The following is an 11,286-nucleotide window of genomic DNA, read 5'->3' as shown; positions in this document are numbered from 1 at the left end:
AATACTAAAAAGAGCTTCCACCTACAAGCTGGACAATCAATCTAGATTTCAACCAGTGTTTTAAAAACCGAACCGGTGTGGTCAACGAATCACGGTCCAACCGGTCCAACCGGTTGAACCGGTTAGGTGAATATGTATTAAAAAAGTTATACACAGCAATCAGTCATATAACTATATATCTGATATATATTATATATCTCTTGAAAAGAACTATATAACTAATACTCCCTCCGTCCCAATAGAGTTGTCCACTTTGAGAAAATTTTTTGTCCTAAAACTCTTGTCCACTTTCAAAAAATAATTAACTTTTACACATAATTTTTCTATATTACCCCTATAAAAGATCCACTAATGAGTAAATTAGAAGTAAATAGTAAGTGGACCCTATATTAAATAGGGGTAGGACAAGAAAAGTAAGAAAAAATTTACAAAATCTATAAACAATAATTGCTTTTCTTAAACTGTGTGATAAAGGCAAAGTGGACAACTCTATTGGGACGGAGGGAGTAGTTAATTAGAAATTCAAATATTTAAGTAACCCTACTCTAGACACAAAAGCCAAGACAGTTGGACCCACATGTCTACCTCCACCTTCACCCTTCACGTGAATAACCTATTTTCTTTTGCTTAATATTAACATCTCTCTGCAAGTGCCTTCTACCTTTCCTCCAAAAATCAAAAATGACTAAAAAGATGAAGTTTAACAAGCAAAGGAAAAGAAAACGACACCGGCAGCTTATAAGGAGAGAGCAGCACCAGCGGTTTACTAGATCTGGCGTGGGTTTGAAATTATTTCTGTCTAATGGATTCAAAAGGAAAAAAAATATGTGGACCCTTCAGTTCTGACTTCTCTCGTCCTTCTTTTTATGTTTTTTCTCAAAAATTTCTCAACAACCGGATGGTTTTGTAATTTAGAACGGTGTTTTGATAGAGTAGTGAAAAGTGAAATCTGAAGAAAATCCTAATTTTGGATAAAATGGTTTACAATTTCGTTTTAATAGAAACCGCCCGGTTTCTATATTTTTTCCGGTTCAGCGGTTCAGGCGGTTCTAAGCGGTTCAATCCGGTTGAACCGGATTTCCGGTTCAAAGGTGTGTTTTGAACCGTTTGAGCAGCCGGTTGGCGGTCGGACCGTCCGGTCCGGTCCGGTTTTTAAAACACTGGTTTCAACAACTACAAAAAAATGACCATAAAACAAAATGCCGAATGCTTAATCAATAACATATTAACATTCGCCTCCATTGAGGTGCTGTTGTCATGACAATAACAAAAACCTGAAATTACAACTGCATTTGGAAATCAAATTACAACGTCTACCGCAGGAACCAACTTCAATGTTGATCCACCAGCATGAAATATTATTCTACTCATACCCACCATCATTAACAACAAAACACTTGGAGCGATGCTTGCAAAAATGAGGGTCATATACGGGAGATAGATCGTCAAAAGAAAAAAAAGAACAAAAATCTAATTACATGACAAACACCAGCTGTTACATCAAGATAGAAACAGAAACGGGACTTATTCTATCCAATTTTTGTTATTTCAAAAAAGAAAAAAAATATCAGCAACCAGCAAACTACTGGGTAATGGCCTTATCACAACCACAAAAAGCGGCAACAACAATACCATCAAATAGCCAGACTGCCAAATAACATAAAATTACATTAGCTATATACTATACAATCATACGTCCTGAGAAAAACATATAACTTATGACTTGTATGAGACAGATCAAAAAGCTGAGACACGCCCTTCTCTCCAGAATTTTGTCTTTTTTTTTTAATCCAACTGAACACGTGTCAAACATATTAGAACTGTGTGCACACATTTCTCCATACCTATCCATATTTAACGCAACTAAACATTGCCAAGAATAGGGAAACATGAAAACATCTACAACTCTGATACTCCAATTAATTTGTATGAAAAATTATAAGATCATTTACTTACAGAATTTTAATCCCTCTTCTTTTTCTAGATTTTAACATGCTCTGCTTGTTACATATCTATCTAGTGAATGTTCAACCATTCAATCAGACAGGAATTCACAACTCACTTCCCAAGGGGTGTTGCTTATTTGGCCAGCTGCTACTTTGATATCAAGGTTAAGACAGAAAGAAACTAGGAAATGAAAAAAATCTGTACAAAGACTCGTAGCCAAATTTCATACACCCCTTACCTGCAGGGTCAATCGCACATGATCCTGCTGCTGGGAACAAAAACCTAGCCTGTAGATGAACTGTGGAATCACACCAAAACTTCCATGACAATGACAAAAGGGGCCAGAAGCAAAAAAAAATTCTCCCCTCTACCTGCCACAGTAGTCCTGTTAAAAGCCCTTCATCCGGAAGCATTGGTGAATGACAAAAAGGCCAGCCTTCATGGGAAAATGACACACCACATTGCCCCAGCAAAAACTTTGAAGACTAACACTGAAATCTTAGGCTTCACATTGGAAGCTGGAGGGCTTGGCAAATTTTCTACACATGTTATCTCTTGCTTTTCCCCTTCTACCCATCATCACTAGTTAAATCTTCAGAAGAAACTTTGATCGCCTCAGCAGTCATGAGGGCAACCACAGCCTTGTGAATAGCTAGATCTGCTCTATAAAGCAATCTCTGAGCCTTTTCTCTCTTGAATTTAGCCAATTTACGTGCATATTGTGCTTCACCAGAAGCATCATGTAACCGGAATTCCTCAACATCTGAACTGTCAAACTGTTCATGACCATGGCTAAGAGGGCCATCCAAGTAGTAATTACGCTGGCTTGGCCACTCAGAGAAGCCGATATTCCACCGGTCAAAGCCATTTCTCTTGTCAAAAGTTCTGTCCTCATATGAAGGAACCATCTGAGTATCATTAGGAAAGGCATAAGCCCCAGGTTTCCTTGACTTGATCCTGTGAAGCTTCTGGATGCGACTTCTATCGTACCTATCACTGCTCATTGAAAAATATCCTTTGCCGCCTCCATCCCGAGGTGAAAACGTTCTTGGTGATATCTGAGACAATGGAGACTCGTCAAAAGGTTCATAGTAATGTCCTTGGTATAAAACCTTGTCATCCCCTGAAGCAAACCCATTCAATCTTCTTCCTGGATGAAACAAATATAATTGGGTTGGGAAAAAATTTGCAAGCATAACAATGGGATAGTAAAACTTGGTATATAATGCTGGAGGGTAAATAATATTACCATAAGCATAGAAGCCGTCATGATCTGCAGATAAGGTATTCCTTTGCCCAGGAACTGAAATTTTTCTATGTGACCTATGTTTAGATCCCTTGTTGGGCACTTCCAACCCCCGCGGCTTCAAGCAGAAAGCATACATGGGAGGCTTCTCGATTGATGCAACCTTATCACGACATCCATGAGAGATGGCGGTGTTACACTTTGTCATTTTTAGCTCCCACTCCCTCACTTGTTGCTGATACCTTTCCCATAGCGGTGGCTGAATATGCATTTAAAGCATTCACGTTAAAAATAATGTTTTACTCAAAAAGAAAATACAAAAAATATACACCTGATCACAGAGTATAAACCAAACTTGGCTGAAAAGAACAAAAAAACTATCCCCATCCTCATGCAATACTTTGGCAAACAACGCTAAAATATTTAATCAGCATCATATCAAGGATGTGCAAATGGAAAACTTAAGGTTGTGCAAATGGAAAACCTCCCAGATTGAGCCTGTGCGTTTTATTTTAACCATGCTTTTCACTGCATAAGAATATAGCATGTACAACTCAACTGAACACAAGCAAAGCACAAAAACTGAAAATAATAGAAAGAGTCTACGCACTAAGAGCTAATGAAATTGTTCAAATATGCCTTCATTAAGCTAGATGACAACCAGAAACAAACAAAGAGGACTGGATCAAAATTCTAAATCACCTCCATATGTTAAACAGAGAGGGCTACAACATGAAATTGCAGACCAGATCAACAAATTCATCAGTTATATCCACAAGTCTCAGATTTTTTATATCTTTGTGTGCCCGAGAGAGAGAGAGAGAGAGACTTCAATGCCACTCTGAATTGTGAAATCCATCAACTGTTACCACACATGTCATAATCATATTTACTATAATGTCTGTACCATCAAAACTAACTAACAACCTAGCAATAGAAAGGAAAAGAAAAAGTTCCCAACAAGTACCAAGAGAAACCAAACTAATTTCTTTCCATCCTTCGCACCGAAGGATTCATCAATTTGAGCCAGCATTCATCATGAACACTCTCTCAATTGAACTCAACAATATGCAAATTGCATAACTCAAACAAGCATTCTTGTCATTCAAACAGTCTCATCTTTCAGTCAGTTATAGTTCAGAACCACGGTTGAAAAAAAAAGAGCTCAAAGGAAACAGGAGAGGGGCAAGGAATAAGGAATAACAATTTGACTGGGTAAATGAATATTCCATTTTTGTGCGCTATGTTCAGGTGTATTCCATTTATTTACCCATATATACCAGCTTTACCATGGTACCTGAGGTACTGGTTCAAGGAGTACAGCTGTCAGATTACTAAGAGTCTAAGACTATACATTAAATATGTCAGACCTTAAGAAAGGAAGAACAAATAAGGAAAGAAGACTGCCGAGAGTTCCCTGACGGAAAAATCAGCCATGAATTTAGCAGTCGCGATGTTTAGGGTAGACACATGCAGAAACATATATTTGAAAAAAAAAACGTCGGTGAAAAAATATAGGATCGTAATTTGTGAATGATCCCATATAAAGAATTTGATTCTTGTCTCTGTCTTTCTAAAAATACTTCCACTTGTTTTTTCCGGTTTACGTCTTTGAACACATATCATCTGCCTTCCTATTAAATTGCCAAGATAAAATATCTTTTCCATGTATCTAGTCCAGTTTCTAATCATTACGTTCTTGAATGACAGTAGAAGATATGCAGCAAGAAGGAAAAATTATAGTTTTTTTAAAACCACAATAATTTCTGCATATCCACAATGCAACTTTATGCGAAGAGAACATAATATCTATCATTTTATACTATTATAACCGAGCCAAATCGACTCCTTGCATATCTGAATAAACACAATTAACCAACAGGAAATATAGAGTATTCAGAAGGCACCTGTAGATGACGGATTAAAGGCATTCCCTTCCTCTGCCTCTTCTGCAGCCAATAGTCATAAACAGCTTTTATTGCTTCCATTGAGCCCACTCCAGCCATAAGCTCCTCTATTTCATCCGATGTGAACTGGTCACGTTGTTGAGAAAATGCAAATCTCTCAAACATATTCATTGTCTTCTCAAAACTTTCCTCAGAGATATCCCGCAAACTACCGTTAGGAACTTCTGAAGGCATTATATTGTTGGATAGCCACTGCTCATCATCGCTATCAATGTCATACAGTACCCTTGATGGATCCAAAGCCATCTCGGTATCAGTTTCAACCTGCCGAAAATACTTAGAAAAATGCCGAACAAATGGAACTTCAAGTCCACTGTCATCATCTTCCTCAATCAAGCGAACTCCAGGAATTGGGATATTTTTAACTGATGCAGCATGGATATTCCGATTGTAGCACTCTTCATGCATCTCTTTGAAAAGTGCCCACTGACTTCTGTCAGGAAACTCCAAAATCCACTCCTTTCCTCCTTTCCACATCATAGCATGTGTATACCGGTTTGTCGAGCCAGGCTGCAGAAACTGATGTGCCTTGTACGAATACTTTGTCATCCCTGAAAGTTTTATTGCAAGCTTCCACTCATTATGATCGAAAAGCTCCAATACAACTTGTGCCCCACAAACTCTAATCCCTCTGTCACCAAGTGTAATCAAAACATTTGCTTCACAAGACAACTCCTCAAAGTTCCTTTCAGAACCTCTAGAAAGATCTGATGACCGCTTCTCATTAGCTGTCCTGATTCGCTTATGTGAAATTCCTTTCTGTGGATAGCCTTTATGCTTTGCGCTATAATCAAAACCTCCAAAAGGCAATGCATATGAGACCTGAGTCCGTGGTTTCTTCGGTCCATTACCAAAATTATTCTGGAGAAAGTCACCCCTTCCGTTTGACCATCCATGTGCCTGGTGTCCAAAAGATGTTGAATTACTTCTATTTCGATGCCAGGTACTTCTGCGAGCAGTAGGGTTTGGACTAGGAATGATGCCACCATTCATATTCCAAGATAAATCAGCAGATTGTTGAGCACCATGTAATTCCTTATCATTATGCTTATCAAATTGATTGCACGATGGAATTTCAACTCTAATACCATTTAGAATAGAATGAGGACCAGTACTGCAGTCCACTCGCTCAACTACTGCCTTTGGTGATACATCACATTGTTTAGACTCTGAATGATGACATTGCCACTTCCGCGGCAAGACAGTATCATCTCCACCAAATTCTCCAGAATCATTGGAGATAGCAGAAGGTTGAGTATGGATATTGACATTTTGCTGCTTTAGCAAGGACTTCATCCCATCTCCAGCATTATTAATAGAAATCCCAACAGCTTGTGGCTCTGTTTTAGAAAAAGATAGGAACTCATAAGACTCTGCATCCCTGGAAGAAGCCTTGGAATTGTTATAAGGGGTGCACTCTGAATGTTTCTTTGCACAATCTTCTACACTGTAGCAGTCATCTGCCAGTAGATTACAAGAATTTTCTGGATGCTCTAATGCATTCTGATCCTGAAAGCTGATGTGAGTAGCACTATGTTCCATAAGCAGCTTTAGATGCAAACTCAGAAAGAAAGTAGGCGCAGCAACAAAAGAAAGAGCAAATGGAGGGAACCATCCACGGGACTTGTCAAAATTAGAAGAAGATGAACTATTTACATAAATGGGTTCTCTGGAGACACCAACAAGGCTGACACACTGCTTGAACCTCTTTATTGGGCCCTGGATGTGGTAAAATTCACAGCAGTTAAATTTGATTATTCTCTCATCACAGCCCAAATATGTAGAGCAGAAAGAGAAAAAAGAAGCAACAATAAAAAAGCAGAACAGCGAGTTCGAAGGCTTCATCATAAATACATAAAAGAAAATTGAATTTTGCACAACTAAAGCTAACTAACCAACTATTAGTTGGCATCAACCAGCACTTGTTGAAATAATTAAATGTCAGCATTCATAGGTTCAATACGCAAGATTTTATGCAGAGAGATTATGAAAAAAAAAAAGGAGAGAAAGGATTTAAAATGCAATTGAATAGACATTAAGGCGTGGAAGTAGACGAGGAGCATAGCATATAGAAGAGATATATATATATATATATAGATATATATATATATATGCGCAAAACAACTACCTTAATTCTGGTGGAGACTCTGCAAACAGCTGAATCAAGCAACTGGCCAGCTCCATTTTGAAGTGCTTTTACATTATCATATGTACATTCTGACAGGGGTAGGTTTTTAGTGAGTAAACATTGGCTTTTTAGCTTAGAGTCCAGATGCATCCACTTTGAATTCTTCACTTCAGAGAAGTTGTAGAATGCAAACACGAGCTGTTTCCTTAAATCTTGGACGCAAGAGAATTTGCACTTAATCGAAGTAACCGGTAGCTGCAAGTCAATAAATTTCCCATGCTCAATGGGTTGATGAAATACAGCCAGAACCTGCAAAACAAATGATATTGCCTGCTTCAAGCAACCTTCAAACAAGAGAAGCCTCAATCCAACTATATTATCGATAAAAAGCATCTCCAAATGGACCCTTGGCCATACACTCATCAGTGTACCATGCTGAAGCAACACTAAAGCATGACAAAACCAAGTGTGATCTGCACCATATAATGAACTACGGATAGAAAAAACAGGTAACTTCAGCTCAAATATGAACTCTCTTGATCCTACCAATTCAGTATTTAATTTCAGAAGTCCTTTAACATCAGTCAGCCATAAAGACCCTACACTATGCAATCCTTCAGCAGCCTTATCAAGATCCACCCTTCCAAGAGGAAAACCTTGCTTACCGGAAGGTCCAGAAGCAACAACAGACGGGCCAAAAGAAGTATCAGATTCAACAATACCAATAGAAACATGATTGTCTTGAGATGCATGACGAGGCTGCTTACTTGCATTGCGAAACCGCCTCCTATAATAAACAACAGGATGCTTGTTATCTGTTGGACTAATCAATTTTTCCATTTCAGGCGCCTCAGTCCTCCCATCACGAGTAAACTTGACTGGCAAGACAGAATTACCAGATAAATTGTTATTATCCCTACTCAGAAAATCACCATCTGAATGCTCATGTCTAATCAATGGTGTAGAAGAAGTCAAAGACGAGCCAGAAATTTTCTGCTTCTTTAAGGCCCGAAAAGAGGAAGATTTGACTCTATTAGTACTTCGAGACAACCAAGAGATAATAGGCTCTGAATCCATGTAGTTCCCTACGTGGCTATCATCCTTGTTACTCGAGTCTCTCTTCCCCTTGCTGGAACCCAATTTTTCCTTTTTCCCATTCGAGAGCTTCTCTTTTGTCCTAGATCTTTTCCTCTGAGGTTTACCCGGAACTTCACTAGGAAGCAGCAATAGTTTGAATCTCTCATCTTGAAGATTAATCCATTCCTCATCCCGATCATCATATTTTACGTGATGAAGCTTAGTCACGTCATCATAATCACTAATAAGGCCATAATACCAACTCTGGTCCAGAGGCCAAAAGACCTTGATTCTCCGGTTTAACACCCAGTATGCATCCAAATCCCCAGACAAAATTTCATAATAATGGCGCCGTTTTCTTGAGCCACCCTTCACTTTGTGCTCTTTCCTTGGTCTCAATACTCTAGCAGCAGCGTCAAGAGATGCATATTCGGACCCTGAGACATAGTTTGATTCATGGGTGGCAAATTCTCGGCCAGATGATAACAAAAAGGACAAACCATTCGGAGAGGCCTTGCTGTTTGGAGGAAATCCAGTACAACTAGGATCAAATCTTGATGATAGCATCCTTGCTGCATTCTCTTCAAGGTTCTCCTCATCATCATGCAAATCATCACCTACCACAGCATTAGTGTCAACCAATGGCTCAACCTCCTTATTGGCACTCTTAACTTCAGGTATCAAATCCTTCCTTTTTCTACTACGCTTCCTAAATGACTTTTTTTTAGATGCATCGCCATTATTTTTAACAGAATGACCAGTACTCTTCGGTGACAAAACAACACTTGTACCAACCAACTGATCGGTATGCCTATCTTGTTCCTCATTATGCCTACCTGAAAGCGTTTCAATATTTCTGTTTTCTTTAGGATCATCAGAAACTCTCTTCTGTTTGAGCTTTGAAGACTCAACCACCTTGCCAGTGTCTGAGACAATTGATTCACCAACCTGATCAGAGATTCCCACTTTATCACTAGACTCGTCTACAGGCTTCACAACTTGCAGTTCAATATCAGCTTTTTTTCGTCCCACAAAACCACGTTTCCGTCTAGGAATTTTATAAAAAGTACCCTCTAGACTTTGTAAAATCCTACTATATCCACTACTACTATCCACTAACTGATTCAACAACCCTGACTTCAAGTCCTTCCTACCATGCGAACCTGAATTCAAACTCCCATTATACACTTCCTCTAAACTCTTGCTCCCATTACCATTAACTTTCCGAAAACTACTCACTGAAACTGATTTTTTACTCTTTTTTCTCTTCTCGAGATCACTATCATCGACACCATTACCGCCTTTTCGCTTCAAGTTCTTAATTTCAGCCTCTTTTAAACTTTTAGAAGACTGATAAAGACTCTTGAGATCCAAAGATCTCGATTTCTTAGAAATTTCCGGCTCATGGGAATTTTCTATTCTATCTTCCATCAACAATTCCTCAGTCCAAACACTAAAACACAAAACCCCCAATTTTCAAATTCCATAATGCATTTTCAGATCTGTAAAACACCAAAATGACAAAACAAATAGCTCATAAATAACTCCAAACTACCAAAATCATCATATCCTCCAAATTATTACACAAAAATCGACGGTTGAACACTGACATCATTTAAAACCGAAAATTAAACAAAAATTAACCAAAAGAATTAGATCAAATCGTTTTACATACCTGGATCAAACGCACCGCTACTTCAATTTTTCGAAGCAAGCAATAAAGATCACACCCATGAAACATTAATTAGGGTTAGAAACTGTGAGTTATTTTTTTTGTAACCCTAACAGATTTGTCGATTTTTTAAATTAATTTTTTTTAATTTCCCCTTTTTTTTAACCGCGAGAGAACGATATGTGCTAGGGTTTCTTTTGATTTCGAGATGAGAAAATGTTTTTTTAGATCGAAAAAAAAAACAGAAAATAAAAAACAATCGTTTGATGATGGTACGTGGCAGAACTTTTAACCGTTTGATTATAAAAGTGCGGTTGAGATTTTATTTGACTGATGCCAGCCCTAGGATTAAATAAATTAAGATCGGGAATTTCGGGTTAAACGAGGTATGCAATCAACGGCTATGATCAATTAGTTGAATCGTGTAAGGCTCAGATTATAATAGGATTATCTAAGCTATGTGACAGTTAAGCGACTTTATTTTTGCTAAAATTGTATTAATATATTATAAAAAATAGAATTGGGTTTTTTTAATTTTTTTGCTTTATTAAAATACTATTTAAACTGCTCTGAAATATCAAGAATGCCATCAGACATTCAAGTCGTGAGGCGTCATTACGGACAATTCTAGCCCCAGTATACGCGCATGATGATGCTGTGGTGAAGTACTCGCTCTGCTAGATAAACACGTGGATTTAGTAGATATGTAATTTTCAAATTTTAACTGACCTCCGTTTAGAAAACACAATTGACTGACTTGAAAAGTTTAGATAAACCCGAACAAAATGAATTAATTCATAAAATAACCTAAACAATATTATTATTTTTTTACTCTTACACCAGGTAAACAAAAAAAGCCCTTAGACGGTGTTTAATAAAATTTAACTCTTCACTTGGTTTGTTTAATAGCAATTCTCGAAAAATTAACTTCCCGAAAAGTATAGTTTAAATAAAGCTAACTTGAAGTGGCTTTGTCAGCTGAAGGACGAGGATAAATCGTTGGCTATTTATATCAGTTGGAATATTTGGTTAAACCGAAATAATTCAGTTTGGAAAAAAAATGGGAGGGATTGCATATTCTATTGTTTTGGCAGTAGGTAACCAGTTTGCTACATGGAAATCAGCAAATCTTCAGTCTAGCCATTTGAGAAATTAAGTAATGGGTAAAGAGGATGAAAGTGTGAGATGGCGGGCTCCTCTCCAAGGCTGGCTGAAAGTCAATGTCGACGCTGTCGTGTTTCCTGGTCGG

The 11,286-nt window shown here is 37.9% G+C and overlaps 1 protein-coding gene across 2 annotated transcripts; it reads right to left on the bottom strand.

Moving 5' to 3' along the window:
• Positions 1 to 1,184: 1,184 nt before the first annotated feature.
• Positions 1,185 to 10,256, bottom strand: LOC126666180 (uncharacterized). 2 transcript variants are annotated; one of them, XR_007637823.2, is made up of 6 exons: positions 10,041 to 10,256; positions 7,289 to 9,867; positions 5,101 to 6,879; positions 3,197 to 3,452; positions 2,186 to 3,097; positions 1,185 to 1,647 (listed from the first exon to the last, which is right to left on the bottom strand). XR_007637823.2 is itself a non-coding variant. In XM_050359177.2 (5 exons), the coding sequence occupies exons 2-5, from the start codon at positions 9,794 to 9,796 to the stop codon at positions 2,517 to 2,519; spliced, it is 5,124 nt and encodes a 1,707-aa protein (XP_050215134.1). In that variant the 5' UTR covers positions 9,797 to 9,867; positions 10,041 to 10,256; the 3' UTR covers positions 1,891 to 2,516. The 2 variants fall into 2 exon arrangements, 1 of the variants encoding a protein (XP_050215134.1); XM_050359177.2 differs by lacking the exon at positions 1,185 to 1,647 and having other exon boundaries at positions 1,891 to 3,097.
• Between the last annotated feature and the right edge of the window lie 1,030 nt (positions 10,257 to 11,286).

This window comes from Mercurialis annua, linkage group LG1-X (genome assembly GCF_937616625.2).
Source record: "Mercurialis annua linkage group LG1-X, ddMerAnnu1.2, whole genome shotgun sequence".
NCBI classification, from domain to species: domain Eukaryota; kingdom Viridiplantae; phylum Streptophyta; class Magnoliopsida; order Malpighiales; family Euphorbiaceae; genus Mercurialis; species Mercurialis annua.
The sequence above is the reverse complement of the archived record's forward strand: the minus strand, read 5'-3'. Positions and strand labels throughout refer to the sequence as shown.

Excerpts from the sequence above, each read along its gene's own strand:
- LOC126666180 (XM_050359177.2), bottom strand. The coding sequence starts at position 9,796 with ATGGAAGATAGAATAGAAAATTCCCATGAGCCGGAAATTTCTAAGAAA. Across the intron at positions 6,880-7,288 it reads GAGTCTCCACCAGAATTAAG|GGCCCAATAAAGAGGTTCAA; the intron begins GTAGTTGTTTTG and ends TACCACATCCAG. Across the intron at positions 3,453-5,100 it reads CTTTAATCCGTCATCTACAG|CCACCGCTATGGGAAAGGTA; the intron begins GTGCCTTCTGAA and ends ATGCATATTCAG.